Raw genomic sequence first — 21,223 nt, forward strand, 5'->3', positions numbered from 1 at the left:
AAGAGAAGGGGACCATACTCGCGATATCGTTCTTCTGTCGCCGATCGAACACGTCGAGAACTACGTTCCAACAAAACTATGTACTTGGCTTTGAATCGAAGTCGCCTTCCTTCCGATAGAAGACCGTCCTCGCTGTTCCACTTACATCGCCATACTAAAATCACGCGATACGTTAATGAAGTGTTCGACAGATGGAGAACGCCGTTACAATTGCGTCGAATATTCGCAATCAAAACAGTTCCTCGCACGCTTCTTGCTCGAACGCAATCTTATCTGGTCGCGCGATCGAAAATCGTTACACCTTACGAGGTCGTTATAGGTAGCGCGTTCCCGTGATATCTGCGACGGCAACACACGTGCGTCGATAAAAACCAAAAGAGTCGAAGATCGTGTTACGTTTAATCGATGCAAGTAGAAAAATATTTACATGTATCTAGAAGGAGAAACGAAAGCAAATATCTGTCTTAGATCTTAGTTTGGCAAAAATTATCAAGCAATTCGATTAACCCTCAAAACTAATTGGTTTTGTCCGTTTGCGCGAGTTTACGACTTGGCGAGAAGGAAATGCGACTGAATATTTTCCGATAATTACACGTGTATTATATCGTACGATAATTACTAATCGACCAACTAAATATTATTTCCAAGAAAAATGATAGGATTTCCTCGTGTTTGCAAGTTCGCCCGTAAATGTTCTACGATACCCAACACGCTTATCTATTACGCAATCAGACAACGACGAGCTAAATAAACGCGAGATAAGCAGCGATAGGTATAGAATGGAATCGAAGAAACTCGCGAATCGAAACATAGACGTCGCCGTTTAAAGTCGTATTTACGAATATCGGCACAACTAATACCTATCTGATGAAATCAGAATACATTTGTACATTTAAGAATCAAAAGTTTGATATTGTACAAAGTGGATTTTTAACGATGCAATAACTCGAAAACGAACGAAACTCGATGATAAATTCTCCGAAGTAGATGCTTTCGTAAAGCAAGAAAAAAAAAAAAAAAAAAAGAAACGCGTGACTATAGATCAGACTACTTCAAATTCACGAATATAATTCCTTCGAAAATCCCAATCGCGATAAGAACTAAGGAAGCAGATCAAACTATTCCCCACGAAAGTTCCTGTGGACGAAAAAAAGTCCATATTGCTACGATGCACAAACGCGTGAAAATCCGGTGAAAATCTTACGTACTTGGATTCTAGTTTTCTACGTCACACATCAGACAGAGGAATATTTCTAAAGCTGTGTTCAGAATCAACGGTAACCGTGTCATCTCATTTAGAACGGCGATGTCTCACCACCATTTTATCAACTTGTATCTGACGTTCGTTTTGGTCGTTAGTTCCCTATGTTTACAATGGTCATGGAGAAAACGTCGTTCTCTCTATATCGATCGAATGGTGATTTAGCGCGTTATCACACGCGATGGTGTACGTATTTCCAAAACTATAAGTCGCGTGATTCGTCGATTAACGAAACGCCTGACGCGCGCGGATGGAACGAACTGTCAGTGTTTCAACTGTCATCTCCGTGTTTCACAGTCAATGAGAAATGGAATGTCGATGAAACGGATCAGGATACGCGATACGAAGAAGCAGTTTCTCAGCTTCGTTCTTCGAACGCGCTACCAATTAATACAAAGCTTACCGAAAGAAGAGTTTCCGTTCTAAGAGACACCTGGCCGATATCCTCCTAAGATTCACAAGAGTCGGTGCAACATCACTCGCTGATCACACGCAGCCCCCAAGTTTCCGCGGAACTCTTGGGATTTCAACTTTTTCACAACTTCTGAAATCTTCTCGACGTTCCGTCGATGCCGATCGCGTTCAATCGACGATAACTGGAATCCGATTCGATCGGAACTTACGATGCAATCTCGAGAACGATATCTTCTTTCGGGCTGGTTGCATCGTCGCGTAGTCAGCTTCGACGCTTGTCCGTTCGATAGACAAAATGTCAACAGGGAGAATGAACTTGGCCAAGAGTGGAAACTGCCACCTCGACGAAGCGATACTTCCGACGCCGGTTAACGGATTTTCAGTTTGACGAATTTCAGTTTGACGAACGAAACTAGGAGCCAGGAAGGAGACGAAGTTTGGCTGAGTGTGTGGAAAATTGCGGCTCCTCGAGATGACGGCGAGGATGTCACGGGGACGTTTGGTCCCATAAACCGGGAGACGCGCAATGTAAATAACCTGGTACGCGTAACCCTTGTGCAACTAGGAAGCGGATCGAAGCCTCGCTCGCTAACGAGCATCACTGGTATCAGCATGAGATAACGCGGTTTATTCGCGTCGAAAGCGTCGATAGCGACTATCTACATATCAAGACGAGCGACGATAACATCCGAGAAGCAGAAACACTATCGTGAGCACAGCCACAGATGAGGAACGTCGGCTGAGAGGACCGACGATTAATTTACTACGGATAGTCCTTCTTTGCGCGCTTGATAACCTTGCTGATCGAATAAGTCGGAATTACTTCTCAAGCCGGATCAAATAATCTTGTACTTGATATAAAAAAGACACGACCCTACACTCGGAATGGCATTGCCTGGGTCGGTGGAAAGTGGATTTCATCGCGTAATTCCCGGGATAAAAGGAAATAACGTAGTTTCGAATTGCATACGGTAAAATTAGTTGGAGCTCGGAAACTCTTACGAATTTCAATTTCAAGAGATCGAAGATGAGCGACGGATCGTATCGATGCGAAAGTTTCGCCGCTTTTTCCTATAACTATCTCTCTAGAACGCGTGAACGCGCTATAGATTTCTACGAATCGAGCAACTTTAATAGATTTTCAATGATAGAAGAACGTCGATAGACTTTTATTTACAAATCTATTTCCATTAAAACGGAATTACATCGGCAGAACTTCCGGTCTACTAATCCGGTAAAACAAACGAACGTATAAGAGAAATTCACGAATAAAGATTTTAATAGAGAAGAGGGTTCGATGTTTCGTTAAATAGCAAAGTAAATTCAAGATCCGATGTAATTTTAATTTCCTTTGATCCCGCAATTATAGACCTATCGAGACGTTCTGTGCATTACGACGTGCACTGTGAATATTCCAACGAACGAAGCATAACCGTGATGTCGCAATCGCTATCTATTACAATGCAGAATGAGTTTCGCGTTGTAGGCGAAACAACCGAAAAGAGACGAAACGACGAAACCTTTTTATCAGATTCAAATCAAATAGAAGCGCACTGCACGAGAGCAATTTAGGCCTGTGAATTTTCATTTCATCGATCGTAATTACCACGCTAGACACTTCCATTGCCTTCGAATTCCTTAATTTTCATCAATTATCCGACGATAAGTATCGAGAAACGAAAGAGGCAAAACAACGCGTTCGCTTTAAAACAAAGCAGCCTGGAATTATACGTGAGAAGTATAAATGGTACAAGCGTATTTCTGCGATTCTTTGTATTACATTACGATTCTCTGTGACGCGATACTGCGGCAATCGACCGCCAAAGATAAAATAAAATACCAGAATACCAACGATAACGAACGATGAACAACTTTCGATATTAAGTGACAAAGAGACGCGTAAATCGTTGGAAACGTGGAGAGGAAAATCGAAGATCTGAAAAGAAGAGAAGAAAAAAGGGAAAAAAAAAGAATGCATTTTATTAAAAGCTGACTTCTTTCAAAGTGTTCCATTCCACAACTTCGCTCTTCGTCTTCCGATCAGAATTTCTATGCTACGAATAATCGAACGTTTTACTTCGAGGAATCATAAAATACTCGACGTTGATCGCTAATAAAACTTGGCGTAACATCGGACAACTTTTTTTAAACGACTTGTTGAATTTCACAAATTTAAGCAGATCGAAGAGCCGAACGGAATTTTCAATGCCGATCCAACAACTCGAACGTCATTCTGCGATCTCAAAAAATCGATACGAATTACCGCGCAGTTTTACGTATTCTGTCCGACTGTTCCACTACACGAACAACAACGATTTTCAATTATCTATCGCGAACTCTGCAGAATTCGTAAAAATTTTCCCTACGCTGATTAACAAAAAAAACGTCATTACGTGTTCCCTATCTAAAATTACAATATGCAAACAAAGAATCGACCAGACATCGGCGTTAATGTAAAACGGATATTACAGCAATAAATACGAAACGGAATTTTGATCGATAAATCAATACCGCGCACAGTTTACAAAGCTCGATATGAAAATAATCTGCGAGCACGTAGATTTTAAAGAAATCTTTATACACTGCAAGTTATTTCCGAAGAATGGCACACCGCGTAACTACTACCACGCTTGTCTTGTCTCAAACTAAATTGATCGTTAACAGCCCAATCGTAAGTTTTACGAGCGTGGTTATCATAGACATTCCATGTGGTACATGCTTCGCTCTTTAAGATCATCGTTCTCTTTCGTTCACTTCCCCTCTGCGCTTCTCCCTTTTATTTTCCAAATAGTAATCCTTCTTCGTTCTACGTAAAATTAGTTTGCATATTATAACGGAATTTACTCAACTACTTTATCGAACTTCACTTGTGCGCACAACAATCTCGCAGCGTCGATGTTTCATATAAAAATATGAACGTGAATGTTTCTGATAACGACTCTTACGAGCAGAAAGTAACCTTCGAGGATCATCTTCGTATCTTTGATCGTAGAAATATTTTGATATAATTATCGACGGTAGGTCGATACAAAATATAAATCGATAAAACACGTAACGATGCAAAGGAAGATATCCTATTGTATTACGTAAGGAAAGTACGCCTGGAAATTCACGAGAACATGATAAACCGTAAGAAAGTTGGAATTTTAAAGACGAACGCGCGGCAGAATAGCCTGGCAAAAGATACGCAGATAGACGCGTCCTAATATCTCATATATATAAATTACTATTGCACCAGTTATTATTCGGTAGATTTAACAACCTATAGAGCGCAAGACAAACACATCGATTTTCGAAGAAAGGACAAAGGTAATATCAATTACCGTTGAGTTGGCTAGTTGATAAAACTACGATGATGGGAAAATTTCCAAGTCCATATATTCGCCGACGTTCTATCGTAGCAGTTCAATATTATCGAGTACTCTCTTAACCTCTATCCCCCTTCCTTCTTCGTTGATTCTCTTATTAAAACGTCGCAACAGTTTGTCTGTTACACGAAGAGGGAAGAACCAATGTGTCGGCTAAGAGAGAGAGAGTGTGTGTGTATGTGTATGTGTGTGTGTGTGTGTGTCCGTTTCATGAATATTGAATTTATTAATTCGAAACTGCACCGTCTCGACCGAACCTGATATTTCATGCCAATATTCCCCCAAGCTCTTCAAAGAGATTTGCTTTTACCAATACTACCGTTATGGTGAAATATAAAAATACAAAAGTATCGGTGAACAGTTCATTGGTAGGTATTTTTACATTTATAAATATTTCACTGACACGTGTTCTGTCAAATTTTTCTTATGCTTCGATTCGAACGTTATTTCATACTAAACTTTGAAATCGTTCGCTATTTTATGTAAAAACAAATAGCTTCGAAGATACTAACTGACGGATAAGCTGATTCTTTTACTCATTAACATCGTGTATAAATCGTATTGAGAAAAATTGATAAAAGTCGATACATCGTTATTCGACTGGACGAAGTTGAATATGAGATAGGATTTCGAGAAAATAATAATTGCTATGGCGCTTGAATATCCTAACATAAAAACAGATCGATGAAACAGGTCAAACCTTGTTTTAATTTTGGATACCCATAGGACACTGCGCTACTGGCTATAAAGACGTTGGGTAGCTATTTTTGAGATGCAAAGTCACCGTGAATATCCGAAATCCGTTCACCACGGTGATTCGGATATATTACCTTTCCAAAGAAATAACAACAAAATTATATTATATCAGAAAATGAACATTCGTAAAATAAAACAGATAACAAAGAATAATTTACTCTCAGAATTAATTTGCTACGAAATGAAATTATTTGGAAATATCCGTTTGTTATTTCGAGTGATGTAGGTGTTTTAACCCTCGACTGGAACCATTGCATGAGAAATGACCACGTTAGCGTCACATTTATACAAAATTTTAGGATATTTCGTTCTAATTTGTATCATACTTCGATCATCGATCGATGCTAGTTCGATCGTTGTCTATCTTTATCACATAAAATACAAAATACAAATTAAAATAAAGCATCCTAAAATTAATCTACCTTACTGTGAATTATCTACAACCCAACGATACCAATCGAAGACTAAGACATCAAATTATCCAATGCTAATCGTACTGATTACATTATCCTGAGTTATAAGCCAGACCACTAAGAACGCTACGATCATAGATACAGAAACGTATCAAAAATGAACTGCCACGATTCCGATCATTATAATTCACTGGAGATATTTAAAATAGCGATTAGATAAGTTGTCTTATTCGATCCGATTCACTTCCTGCGTAGAATCTTAATAAAATACACTACGCTGCAAGCAAAAACGTTGCGACTGTTCTGTTCTGTGCAACGATATTTTAATGGGCACCGAAGGCAAACCGTTACATGACAATGGATGAAACAATAAAATAACGCAATTGACCGCTTTCCATGAGCGGAATTGCACTTGATTTACGTTCAATAAATAATTAATTCCAATTTGAGAGCATACGGGTAACAGACGGAAAGTAACCATCGATACGCATGCACTATCAGTCAGAAGTTTAAGACCGCTTCTGTCGCTGTATTACAAGCTACGCGTAATAACAGCAAATGACACCGGATATAATTGATTTTCGATCCTAGATCAAACAATAATACGATGTAACGTAACAGAAATAAACAACTTTGAAAAATATATAATTAGAAAACAATCTTTTGATTACATGATTCTTGAAACTGTGGAAAAAAAAACGTTCCCCTGTTACAGAAAAATCAAATTAGATTTCCATCGATATAAGAATCAATAAAAAAATATGTAACAAATTATATGAAATAAAGTAACATAAAAACCATAAATTAAAAAATTTATACGAAATAATACGCGTTTCCTCTTCTTTTTCTTTCTTAATTTAATCTTCTTTTCTTTTTTTAATTTCTTTTCGCTACGGAGTGGTCTGAAACTCGCAGACGTTAAAATATTTCTGTACATTCGAGATTTTAATATCAAATAGAATTATATTCTTTTTCTTATTTGCCAAATTATCTGACCGCCGACAAATTTCCCCTCTATCGTCGATTAACTGGTTTTACAAGAGAAAAGAAAACAAGATTGCTTAGTGGTTAATAACGAGTTGTAAAATAGATCCTTCCCTTCATCGGCGGGTACAATTGTGCAAAGAGATAGCAGACAAAAGGCAAACGTAAAGTACTAAACACAAAGCGGAACAAAGTGTTATTGCCAGAATGTATGCGTCTGTAACGCAGGCAATTTACCACTTACGATATGAACTTGAACGAAGATACTTTTGATACGATTACGTAAGTATTTATACGTGTGATTGTTTAAAATTTTATCGACACACGTGGGTCAACGATTGCGAAACGATTATTCAGAGAACCAAGGGACGATCTATTTACGAATAGAGTAATAGCGGCACGTATTGCACGTCGAATCGAAGAAGAAAAAGTGGAAATGGATAACGTTGAGGAGAGCGATACGTAATTGAGAATCGACTTAACGATGCATTCCGTGGCAAATTCACGAGAAAGAATCGCTTAACGCAGCAAAACTACGATAAACATAGCGGTATAATGTGGCTTTAAACGATCGCTTACAACTAATATTTACAAAAGAATCTTTGTACACTCGACGATCGTACACGTTCTTCAAGATTTTCAAAATACAATGAAACTATCCTGTGTAACTTTTATTGCACAGATATGACTCGACGGTTATTATGCGTCGAAAATAAATATTGTTCGAATGCATTAACGCTACATTAAGATGCCGTAATCTACAACCATTTGTAGAGAAACTATAACGCAGAAAATAATGCGTGACGGTGAAAGAGGCCTTATCTCCTCAAATCCTCACGTTATAGCGATAAAGCTGAGATGATTGCCTTGTAGTTGTCCTAGGACAGTTACGAATAATCAATCAGATAAAGGTCCGTAACAAGAAGCGTAGTATGAAACGCGTAAGATTATCCGATTTATAGAGGTGCCACGATCGATTAATAACCTTTTATAGCGTGCTGTCCTTACCGAACCAGAAAAACATACAAAGAAACATCTTCGAACTAAGACCGATAAAATATAAAACCAATTGCTCTAAAAATTGATAGATCTGATCCTGCTTGTATGACCTGCAGTGTATCGAGCAATTCAATGTGCGCTAAATTTACAGCGTTCAGCTATAACGATATGCACATAGGTGAGATAACGTGGAACTTTTATGAGCAAAGTTCCAACGCGAATCATGGCGATTTGCTCCAAGTTGGAGGTTAGAATGCCGAGCGAAATGAATTTGTGCTATTCAAACAACTTTACCGAGTCATAGGTTTACCTTTCTTTCTGAATATATCGAGAGAAACGGTTTTTGTAAAATGTAGAAAAAAGATAAATTTTATACGCGTAGAAAGCGAAACCAACAATCTAATCATTCTCCAAATTACAAATATCGAAGAACAGGAATAAACGACAAGCTAATCACGATACTGGTAGTCGTGTCGCCGCAACGTTTCATTGTATACATGTATGTGTATGTGTGTGTGTGTGTGTATGCGGATAGAATACCAGCCAAAATTGGACGATTTGAAAGCATAACCTGTCTCGATCGCGCAATTCCTTGCCAATAACTTCCGTGCCACTTTGTTCGAACCAAGCCTATTCTTGTTTTTATTTATTCAACACTGCAGCATGCGCGAGCGAACAATGTACACGTGTATACTCAAGGTAGGGATGGAATATACATCCTAAAAGTCACCAACGCGACAAAAAAGAACATACATTCTTTTCTCTGTCCAGTTCTTTGTACTTGCGCATTGCTATGACGCGCTCGTTTACCGCAATATAGAGAGAGAGAAGATTTCGCGTTTTCCAAACTGCGATCTTTAAACATAAATTTTTCGTGAATATACGTTGATCGATAAACCAGCTCGTTCAATTTAGAAAAACTATACGTATGGTCGTTAATTACATTCTTGTTGAAGGAAACTCTATTCAAAAACAAACACGTATTTTTTACGTTATATACATATATGTATATATACATACATATTATATACATGTATATATATAACTCTTATCGAGAATATCCAGATACGAGCACGTTCAAAGCACGCGGAAAAGTAAGCCTCGTTATAATTTGACTTGTTACCCGTTACGTTTCCCTTGCCCCGTTCTACCTGTTTTTGCTCAGTTGCAACTTTGATCGTTAAGTTTCGTCTCGTTTGCAAAGAGAACGAAACTGGACGAAGCTTAGAGGAAACTGGAAACCGCAGTAATCGTATACCCGATGTTACCGCAACGTGTGCCACAGATTTATCCGAATGTTTCGCATTCTCTATCTTTTTCTTATTACATATATCTAAGCTGGTTAGCTAAAGCCTTGACCAATTCGCCGAAATCGGATTGATACGACGTCCCCGTAATTTAAATTACTTCGTGCCTACGATCAACCTTATAACTTTTCTTATCGCGTAATAATCGAACAGCCCTTTGAATTCGGATCAGAAGTGACAATCTTATGTCACGGCGAAACCATTCGCAGAAAGTTTCGTAATATCTGTATATACGCACAGTGTGTGTGGCTTGGAACAAAGCTACGCGTGTGGCGGACCTTCTCGTGCGTGTTTCATTGTAAAATCGATTCTCATTATACGATCGACGCGTGTCCAATCGTCGACGCTCAGGGTTCGTTGGTGTTGGTGATTCTCTGATTCTCGCGTTCCTTATGTTAACTGGCCGTTGAATTTCATTACCGCCGAGATACGATGCCGTAAAGTATCCCATATGCTCCATCTCGAAAGGAGGTGGTTTTAATGGATTAAAACAAAAAATAAATTAACAAACGCGTCTTTCAGCGATAATACTCTCGCTGTCATTGCTACTGCTGCTGTTTTTCGTTTCGTTATCGTGTCCCTTTGTTCTCCTTCGTTTACATTCCTTCGTTTGTTTTTGTCCCTGGTTTCGTCATTCGTTTTATTTTTTCGGACAGTCTTCTCGCGATTATGTTTTAACGCGCTTCTGTATCCCGTTCAATGAAATTTTCACTCCACGTGTACGTACACGCGCAATTTCCTTTGGCCATTTCGCGCGTGTGCATCGTTCGTTTCTCTTTCCTCTTGCACAAATACAGGATTGTCCATACGTTTACATTTCGTACTAAAAGTGCAGCTCTATATAAAAGATAACGTTGCTTTTTTTGCATACAGCAACTTAAGGCGATATAATTATATACGAATACTCTTATAACGTATCTATGTACGAACGCCGGTGGTCCTCTATTAAAAACGTTCCAAAAATGAATCCTTATTTTGCTCGTACTCCCGTCGATCGCATTTTCACAAATACTCTCACTTTCTCGCTCTCGCTCTCTCTCTCTCTCTCTCTCTTTCTTTCTTTCTCTCTCTCTCTCTCTTTCTCTCTCTTCGTTCCTATTTTTCCTGTATCATTTATGCAAGGTACAATATAATTCAACAACGAGCATCTGTAGCCAGTATATAACGAGTATTTTTTTCATTTTTTTTTCTTTTAATAAGATTCATAATATGCTATAATAAAGGTCTACCTTTCTCTCTCTCTCTCTCTCCCCCCTGTTCTCCCACCCTCTCGTTCTCGCCCTTCTCGATCGATGAAAAACGAGTCATATAAATATTACTTCAGCAAAATAATCGTGTGACGACTAGCTATTATAAATACGGTTCGTATCGTGGCAAAAACTTTTCTCCCAACGAGAATGAAGAGAAAAATGCTCGTAGACAGATAGACAACAATGCACGACATGACAATTAATTGTTGGTGTATTTTATATCCATTTTCTCCCGTCAAGTCCCTTTTTTATAAACTTTGTATGTGCTAAAAGAGGCAGGACGATGGAGTAGAGGGGCGTGGTGTAAAAGGGGGTCGGGGAACATTCATAAAGATTACAGGGACACTAGATGTATGTACAAAATAATTCCGGCAAAACGACGTTTTCCGATATTAATAGTACTTATCGAGAGCAATCTTTACACACGCCACCTCTAATAAACCGGATAATAAAGCCATCTTAGGGAACACACACATATACGTGTAAATATATATATATATATATTTATATATAATAAATAAATATATATATGTATATATCGTCGTTCTCATACGTCAATAATGTCAGTTACTTGGCTGAAAAAAAAGATGTTTCTCTTGTAAAAAGTCGTAGTGGTGACAGTGACTATGAGTGTGAGCACACGCGTACGCGTATGTGTATGTGTGTTTATATATGATATCTGTGTATGCAATATATCGTAATTTTTTCCAATATATTATATCTCTTTTATTTCTGTCAATCTCAATACGTTCAACGACGCCGATTACCGTGTTTCCTTCGTATACTCTTTCCATTTCCGCTCTCCTCAGAAGTCCACAATCACAAAATAAAGCGCAAAATCTGCCATCTGCTTCTTACGTGCTCGTCTTCCTTAGTTTTCTTTCCCTTTCTCGACTCTTCTAAGCCACCTTCCTTCCTCTATAAAACTATTGCATCGAGCGTGCCCGCAAACGCACAGAATCATACACGCGCACGCACACACCTGTATACGCTTTCTTTCTATCTTGCATACATGTAATACATTCTCTCGTTTACACTACTCGCTCCCATCCTCCCGCTCTCTTACTTCATCTATATTCCTCGCCCGAAGAAAAGCGAGCAGCGAGCGACGAACCATCGCGTATGAATGTATACGCGATACGTGTGACCATCTTGAATCAATGTGGGAATTCAAAATTCGGCGAATTCCTTGGCACACTTCTCCGTCAACGAAATCCTCAGCGTCTCCTCCTCGTAGTCGTCGAAATTGCTTGTGTCTCCCGGCCCTTTGCATTTTGGTATGAACGGGGCCTCGATTTTCTTTTGGAAGACAGCTATCCAATCGGTACTGGCGAACCACTTGTGACCCTTGATATCGTTTACACCGGCCTTCAGATTACCGTACCTCTTGGTTAGATCGACTTGCAGCAAATTACGCAGTAAGTCTTTCAGATCGGATCCAAAGTGCGAGGGAAATCGTGGCTTTCCGCTCACGATTTTCTCGTAGATTTGGATTGGTTGATCAGCGAAAAATGGTGGATAACCGGCAGCCATCTCGTAGACGAGGACACCGAGCGCCCACCAGTCTACAGCTTTGTTGTATCCTTTGCTGAGAATTATTTCAGGCGCGAGATATTCCGGCGTACCACATAAGGTCCATGTTCTACCCTGTACCCTTTTGGCAAAGCCGAAATCCGTGACTTTCAAATAGCCCTGTGAATCGATCAACAGATTCTCCGGCTTGAGGTCCCTATAGATTAAGTCGAGGTAGTGAAGGTACTCGAACGCTAATACGATTTGTGCCGCGTAAAAGCGCGAGTGTGGTTCCGAGAAGCGACCAACCTTTCGTAGATGGCTAAACATCTCCCCTCCTGGGACATATTCGAGGACCATGTAAAGATAAGAGTTATCCTTGAAGTGAAACCGTAATGAAACCAGGAACGGGAAGCTAATCGCCTGCAGTATCCTCTTTTCGTTAAGCGTGTGTTCAACTTGTTTAAGTTTCACGACCTTCTGCTTGTCGAGTATTTTCATGGCATAATACTCTCCGGTCGGCTTGTGTTGCACTATCATGACACGGCCGAACGAGCCGGTGCCCAGTGTCTTGATTCGTTCAAAGTCGTCAAGGGCAGCAGTGTTTGTAGGGTTTCTTTTCCATTTGTCCTCGAACTCTTTCTTTGCCTTGTCAAGAAACTCCTTGACGCTCTCGGCAGCGTCAACCTTTTTGTTTGCAGTCGCGGCATTGTTGCCCATCTTAGCAGCCGCGCTCGTACACGAGCCTGCCAGGGCTCTACACAGCTCAAGAAGTTCCAGAAGACCGCGTCTTCGTTTTCGTTTTCGTTTGCCCTCTTCCGTAGTCGAGCCTACCACGGCCCTGCCAATCTCCACTCTCTTCAAAATTGTTGCTACCTTCTACTACTTTCCTCCACTATCCGTACTCTCTCCTATCGTCACCGACGATTCGCAATGTTTCTATCCGATACTTGTCAATGCTGGCCCTACAAGACCTATAAACGTCCGAGAGAGCACTCACACTTACGCAAGAACAGGGCACACGCGCGCACTGCACGATGGATACACTCCTACCGATGGCGGACTATCCTTCCCTTTTTTCGCCAGTATTCGATTCACTTAATAACAACCGTACGACTTCTCGCACTCGGTACGAACCTTTGTGGTCCCTTAATTGTACGACAAAGTGAGACCGAGCGATTTCGCGCGGAAAAATGGGTCAGCATTAATCCTCGTCCGCACCTTGCGCCATCTTTCCTGTCAATTGTACTAGCCCGTCGTTGTCGTCGTCTACTAGAGCTGTCTCAGTCTTTCCTTTCTTATCCTTCTCTCTTTATTTCTGCTTTAACTTGTCGCTGTACTCTCGTACACCGCAGCAACTTTCTTTGACGTGTTCGTCCCACTGGTTCGACAAATCAAAACACTAAACACTAGTCGGTTCTCACAGTAATAGTACCGAGTGGCTAAATCGCAACTCAGGAACGACAGTTTGAAACAAGGGTCGAACGGAACTAGAGAATGACGTCGGTTTCGATCGCTCTCAACCCTCGGAACGCTTGCGAAACGTCGTCTGCTCAACTTACACGACACGCACACCACAAACTTTGACTCGGACGTATTAAATGAACATCGCGAACAAACGTGTATCGCATCTTCTCGCAATAGAAAACAAAGTACGCGCTATCGCACTAAACACACGAATTCTTTTACTATAGTCGCGGACTGATTTTAAGCTCTTAAAGCGAAGCAGGCGGCGATAGCGGAGATAGTCGGTACCGTTCCTAAAGATGGCGACGCGGCTCGCTCCGCTTGTTCGTTCGGGATTTCGCACGGATGCGAAAATGACGAAGTATCGCTCTACGAAGCGAGAGAGCTACTGTAATGCACAGATCGGATATTGCTTCCACTTATCGCCGATAGATGTAGCATTGGAAGGTTTAACGACTTCCTCGATCAGTGCTGCCACCAAACGAAAGCGTCAACGTACTTTCGATTCAAAGTAAACTCGTTCTTGCTTCCAAATCCTCAAGGTTTTCGTACATACTGAATCACGAAATGTTTCGGACAACTGCTTGTGTCGCTATTTCAATGGGAAATGTGATTCTCTGAGTCATCGCGAAAAAAGTTACGATATCTTGTGAATTATCTATCGGACTTATCATTGAAGTTCATCCATTTAATAATACTAATTATTAACTTTTAAATTCTTATATTAGCTTGACTAAATTCTATGGTTACCATGTAAACTTAAGGTTCATTCATTGTACTAAAACTTCAGTGATGTCATCCTATATATTTTATAAAATTTTTTATTATTTTTACAAACTACGTATTATAGTTTTATGATATTGATATTTGTAGTAAAGATAGAAGCCTGCTTGTCTTAATGTGTTAAGCTATTTTTACTCGCTCGGAATTGATATACGTATTTTTTAATAATCTAAAACAACTGCAAGGTTATGACTACGTTTTTGTCATTGTACTTAGTGTATTTTACTTAACTAATATAATCTATATTATAGTTATTTTGCTATAAACTAATCTTACGTTGCGTTTACTATTAATTTGGTAATTTCATGGTTATTAATAATAATCGACCTGCTTGTGGTATTGAACCGTGGTACGCACACGGAAGGTTGAACACTCGCTGACCTGTGATAATCCTTTGGCAATTAGTTTCTAACTGTAGGTAGGCATATAGGCACAATTTTAGAGCGGTAGATACGGTCGAGAAAGCTAGGTGGAGTCGGTGGGGGACGGGACGAACCGGTTACGATCGAGTCAAAAAGGTACGACCAGGTCAGGCCTTTCGGATATATACAGTATTTTTGTGTGCAGCCCTGGTGCATTGCACATCAGACTAGACAGAGATGGCAAAAGACACGTCCATCGAGGTTGCAATCGGATGTGTTACTTATATTAACTTTAGTTTGTTTCTACCCTATGGGATGCGCGCGACCACGCGTTCTATTGATTCCATGACCCGAAGCTGAAAGTGGTGTGCCAATTTGTGGAAGGAAAGTAGAATCGACTCTACTATTTCTTGAATACTCTTTTCGAAAAATTGTATATACAGTATACTTTAGTAAATTTGAGCCCCAAATGATGTTAATCTATTAAAAGACTGAATATTTAATACTAAAAAAACACTATCTACATATAAATTACAAAAATTGTGTATATATTGGTATAAAATATAAAAAAAGGCGTATATAAATAATTGTTACTTTCGCATGTGTGTATGTTTAATACTTTTGAAATGCCTCGCTTCCTTTATTCGTTTTGCTTCTTGACACTTTCTAATGCACAAAGAAAATAACGAAACAAACGTAATAGGCAAAATAGTATATAGCGTGGTGAGTAAGAACGCATCAAGAAAAGTGGGAATTTAGTCCAGCGAAATGAAAATTTAGATGCGTGGATGCTATCTTTAGTTTGACACTGCAAAGCCAGTGGAAATATAGGTTACTGTCATCGAAATAGCTTGTGGCTGAACACTTCCACTGACCCACTAAACGAAATTTAATTTTATCAAGTAATACTGCATGTCACCAACTACATGGTTATTTTCGTTAATAAAATATCTTGAAACATTAAGAAAGTTCTGCAGTAGTTACCAATATATATATGCATGTATCATGAAGAAATTTGCTTATTAAAATAACTTTGTTAGAAAAGACAAAAATGTATATATAAAGATAAATCCAGTTCACAACGTTTTGAACAAAGAAAAAAAGACATATGTATATATATCGTTTCTTTCCTATGTAAATATCGTGCATTTATTTGTTCCATATGTAACATAAATAGAAGTGCACTTGAAACAGCGAACACTTTCCTTTTGGAAAGTTTCATTGAAAACCTAACTCAATCTGATATAAATGTGTCTTCAAGGTTTTACCGTGTAAAGGATATTCAAAAAGAAGCATCTGCTTTGCACGTCTTCACCTGCATCGTCTATAGCAGCTGCTTGGTGTTATCTTCGTGCTTACGTAGACCTCTGGCACGTGGCATGTTCGGTAGGACAAAAAATACATTTCTTAACAGACTAAACTAACACGTTTGCATGATTTTTGCAAATATGAAGATTGATAAATCATCGAATATTCGTTTTTATAGATAAGATTATCAGAAGAAAAACGATTCTTTACCTTCGTTTTCGAAATTATTACATTTCGATGTAACTATAGGATAGATTATTGTATTCAAACTTTCTGCAGTGTGATGGAATAAATTTTGAAAACGAATTTAATATCTACTTCTTCCTCATTTGTAGAAAAATAAAATATATTTATATATGTATATATAATCATATATAAAAGTAATAATTATATTTCCCTACTCTAGGTAATGAGATATCGATATATATAAATATGTATTAATTTTTATATGTGTATCTACATCTACATATATATACTAGCATACACATAGTATCTAATGTATCCATATTGTGTATCATAAGGGCATTTAGAGTGTCATCATGAGTTAAGTTACACCTCTGATAAAATGCCCGTAAGACTTTTAGAACTAACGTCGCAATAAAATAATACTGTTGCGAACAGGAAATGTAATCTTTTACTATTTTATGGCTAAAAGCAACCTGTAACATGGACGTAAATACAGCAGAGCCTTTTAGACGGGTGCGTGGATCAACCTGAAAGCATCGCGCACCTTTTAATATACACCGGAAATAGAACCATACGCGAAACTTCTAGAACTTTCTGCACCTTGCTTCCGTTTATATCTTGTATATTATCCATAGTATACATTAAATTTCATTAGAATCGAGCTAATATCTTAAATCATACATAAGATTTAATAGACATTATTTTGAAAGTGATGCGGGACAAAATACATGTTTCTCAAACAATACAACGCTAGCGCCGGAAGCACGGGGATTTTTTACGAGCTTCGTAAGACAGGATCCAATTGGCTAGTGTGTTATTTGGAGGGGCATTAACAATGCGGTAGTGGCGAAGCTACCACTACCATGAACCTAAAACCACATAATCATTGACAGATTTAGATAAATGTATTGTACTTCATATGTGTCGTATTTTTCATTTGAAAGAAAATAAAACTAATACCATAATTAATTACTTGCATTCCATATTATTTATGATCCAGAGGCATTTGTCGAAGAAACTTCATTGAACCATGATTCATGATTAAAATATAGCGGCAAATTATTTATACGTATTCTAAGGTCATATTCGTCGGAAAATAAACTGAGATTAATAAGTACTATTAATGGTATTATTTACTAAACATATTGCAGTAATTCTTTACTCTTTTGTAAAAGAATTATATATCAACGATTTCTAGTCATTTTAAAATTATATTTACAACGAATAGTTTAATAAGGGACCGAATCGTGCGCCATCTGTAAACGAGCGGGAAAGAAAAGTGTTTGAAGGCCGCCGGCCTGCCGGCCGGACCGAGTAACTCGGGTCTTGGGCGAATCAGTGTGCGAGTCTCTCTGCCATTTGCGCGTCGGTACGCGACTACGCGGCAGTGGTGATACCAGAATTCTACGTCTGCTTACCGGTGCGTAAAAAACGCAGGCCTTATTAAGTGCGTTTTGTATCTAAGTGCTTTATCGATCACACGATTAAATTGATCAGCATGGCGGATACAGAAGCTAAGTAAGTACTACAGATTTTTTTTATTGATCTATCGTAAGGAAATCACACGTTTTCACTGAATGCTTTTGTTATGTTTCTTTGCTGGATACAGTAACGGCGGGTCAACAATGCTTTATAATCCCCATTTTTTACTTATCTGTTTTAAACGATTCAAGTTTGAGGTTGATTCTCTTGTTTTGATAACTTTATTTGTATCGCAATTGTTTGTGTACTTTTGAAAGCGTACGTAGTTTGTACAGTCACGAGAAAGGGACCACAGTGGAGGAAGAGGGGATGCTCTCTCTCTACGTGATATTCTCAGCCTGATTCGTAAGGCGCGTTACGTTCTCAGGATTACCTGCTTTTGCCATGACATGTGCTCTACTTGTAGAGCCGCTTTTCTGGCGGTATCGTTTACCCTTTTATTTTCCCCACTTGTAGCTTCAGTTATACGAGACATGCGATAAGAAACTACACGCGTGTTCGTCTATTATTAATATTTATTTTATGAATATTTTAATCGTAAATACCCCAGTTATTTGTTATCTATGAATCATTCGATATTTTTGCAAATATAATGGATAAACGTGACTGCAAATTAAAATAAAATATTTTATAATGCGTAAAATTGTAATTTTTCAATATTAACAATAGCTCGAATATTTTTATATAAACACATAGAATGTTGATTACTCATGTATAAAAAGAATTCTCGCTCTCTCTAGAAATATTTTGCGGATGATTGTACACGTATCACCTTAAAAAGAAAATGGACAACGTATCGATCTGTTCTCCCTTACCGACTAAATGTCAGGAATACTCGCATTTTACTTTTTACTAAACATTTCTAAGAAAAAATACATAATATTTGTAATAATAAACATCAGTAATATTTAGTTTTATTTAAGTTCCGATAATATGAGAATAAATACATATGTAACATTGATGTATATATTACGGTCCACGAACATCCACGGTTTGCCGCGCCGAAACAGTCTGTATGTATTGCGTACGTGTACGTGTGTAACGTTCTGTTGAAAGGAGTATGTTGCGGGAAGGGGGAGACGAAAGCAGGATAATATTAACATCGGTAGGTGCCGCTACGGTTGGCGTCCTATCTCTATTTCTTTTCCTTGTCATTCCATCTCTGTCTGTAGCTATAAAGTTTAGCCGCTCTAAAGAATCACGTATCATGATAGAATAAGTATTTCATTCATACGAATATGAATGTCATGGATATTTTCGGTATAGAATATATTACATATTATGTTTTACTTTATATGAATTATTTGAAAATTAATATAGGCACATAATATATCCCAATTTTTAGAGACACCAAAGTCGTTACAACCCCAGAAAAGAAAGTAGTGGAGGAAGAAAAAAAAACTGTTCAAGAAGTTGACGAAGATTCAAAAGCATCTGAAAATGGAGATGCCAAAGAAACCAAAGAAAATGGCTCAAACGAGGAAAAAGAGTTAGAGGAAAAAGAAGTAGAATCAACAGAAAATGGGGATTCTACAGGTAATATCATGAAAATTACAAAAAAAAATTTTTTAATTTGTGATTAAATACTTAATATGTTCAATTGTATGCATACTAATAATTATACTAAGAGTAAACTATATAAGTAGTTAATATATTATTGATGACTGTAGAAAATTCAACTTACATTCATAAGAATAATATTAAAATGATTGATTCTATTCGTAGATGCTCCCGTTGATAGTTGTTGTATAAAAAGGAAATCAACGACTTTGAGTGAAACAACAGAAGAAGCTGCCACTGATGGTGCCAGTCCTGAAAAAAAAACAAAACTTGATGAGAAGAGTGCTGAAACGGAAAGCAATGGAGAAGCAGAAGCTACGGCCTAATATTTTTTATGTTTACTGCAGATTTAATCTATAGATGCAATTTTAAGCTAACTGACAAGTCAGAACACCTAAAATTTGTTATCCATGCATCGTCATGGTAGACGAGCATTAAAAACGAAAATTTCAATATTGTATTAATGACTTTTTGTGTTCAGACATTTTATGTGTGTTTATTGCAACCATTTTTATGTCTTTGATTGGCAATAGTATATATCCATAACATCATTACAAATTACCATCTTAGATGACTACCATTCATGTTTCCTAAGTTCTCCATTGACGTCCATACATTACACGTATATACACACAGATTTAATCTTACAAAATGAGGAGATTACAAATAATATAAATAATATATTTCTGATACGTAAAAGTAGATGATAGTGTGGTGCTTGAGAATGATATTTGTACGAAGATGTTCCATATATAATTCTCATTCTTTCTGATGCACAGACATATGTTAACACTTTATATCGAAGATGGAAGAAACAATATTTGTTTGCAAATCAAAATACATTCCTAAAATACCTTAAAACTCACCCAGTGTTCATTAGTATTTTTTGACGAAAGGTGTAAAACGAATCCTATTTGTGAATTCTTACAAATACTTGTTTCACACATGTATGTACATATATAATTTAACGTTCACCAAACGTAAAACAGAAATTACACAAATTGTAAAGTGTGTGAGTGCGCTGACATTAATACGATATATAGTTTAAATGATTTGCAATTAAAATTTAAACTACATTTAATAAAAAAAGATATATATACTATTACTCAATCATCAGAATTATCGAAATACTTAATATATGTAATAACTTGTATGTACAAAAAAATACTGGTGAGCAAAAAACATGTAATGTTATTTGCAATAACAGCGACGGAAAATACTATACTAACAGTTTTACTTTAGTGAAAAGTTGCATATCAAAAGTTTGAAGTTTATGTGTGAATAAAATAATATAATAGCATACTTTTAAACACAATATGATAAGTGCAAAATTAAAAGCAATCTAGTGTATATGTACCAATATAACCAATTGATTAATAATGTTAAACACGAAGATGTTACTATATCATCATTAGTCTTCTTTAGTTACTATCTAGTACAAATTGTTCTCATATAAAGTATGATAAAATCAGAATAACTCTGTAATATTATTTCTTACATAATAAATATTACATGTGAATTGGCAAAATTGTATAAAATTATATTAAAACATATCCAGGGACAAGATAAAATTAATTAAAACGCAATGTTATTATATTTGTGTTAGATTTCTATATTCTTATAATTTACACAGAATACGAGATGGTTGTTATTAATAAAACTATTTGTGTACAAAGTAATATATATCTTTGTATATAATATTGCAATTTATATATAATTCAATAAAAAGTTATTTACTATCAATTTACAGAACCTGAAAAATTTTAACATACATTAAAGAATTTTTTTGTACTATTTGTATTTTGATTTCA

General features: G+C 37.4%; 2 protein-coding genes across 2 annotated transcripts; one reads left to right on the forward strand and one right to left on the reverse strand.

Moving 5' to 3' along the window:
- Window positions 1–7,049: 7,049 nt before the first annotated feature.
- Window positions 7,050–14,130, reverse strand: Pka-C1 (Protein kinase, cAMP-dependent, catalytic subunit 1). Its single transcript, XM_069115520.1, has one exon. It carries the CDS (start codon window positions 12,982–12,984, stop codon window positions 11,923–11,925), a length of 1,062 nt encoding a protein of 353 aa, XP_068971621.1. The 5' UTR covers window positions 12,985–14,130; the 3' UTR covers window positions 7,050–11,922.
- A 3,549-nt stretch (window positions 14,131–17,679) lies between these two features.
- Window positions 17,680–20,522, forward strand: LOC138180729 (uncharacterized protein T28D9.1). Its single transcript, XM_069114843.1, has 3 exons — window positions 17,680–17,888; window positions 19,198–19,388; window positions 19,578–20,522. The coding sequence occupies exons 1-3, from the start codon at window positions 17,869–17,871 to the stop codon at window positions 19,736–19,738; spliced, it is 372 nt and encodes a 123-aa protein (XP_068970944.1). The 5' UTR covers window positions 17,680–17,868; the 3' UTR covers window positions 19,739–20,522.
- The last annotated feature ends 701 nt before the right edge of the window (window positions 20,523–21,223 follow it).

Source organism: Bombus flavifrons, chromosome 6, assembly GCF_040668555.2.
Source record: "Bombus flavifrons isolate JBK064 chromosome 6, iyBomFlav1_principal, whole genome shotgun sequence".
Lineage (NCBI taxonomy): Eukaryota > Metazoa > Arthropoda > Insecta > Hymenoptera > Apidae > Bombus > Bombus flavifrons.

What these genes read in the sequence shown, in the direction of transcription:
- LOC138180729 (XM_069114843.1), top strand. Translation starts at nt 17,869, where the DNA reads ATGGCGGATACAGAAGCTAA. An exon ending in ATGGCGGATACAGAAGCTAA is followed by an intron (nt 17,889 to 19,197) that starts GTAAGTACTACA and finishes CCCAATTTTTAG; the next exon opens with AGACACCAAAGTCGTTACAA. An exon ending in AGAAAATGGGGATTCTACAG is followed by an intron (nt 19,389 to 19,577) that starts GTAATATCATGA and finishes TTCTATTCGTAG; the next exon opens with ATGCTCCCGTTGATAGTTGT.
- Pka-C1 (XM_069115520.1), bottom strand. Translation starts at nt 12,984, where the DNA reads ATGGGCAACAATGCCGCGACTGCAAACAAAAAGGTTGACGCTGCCGAG.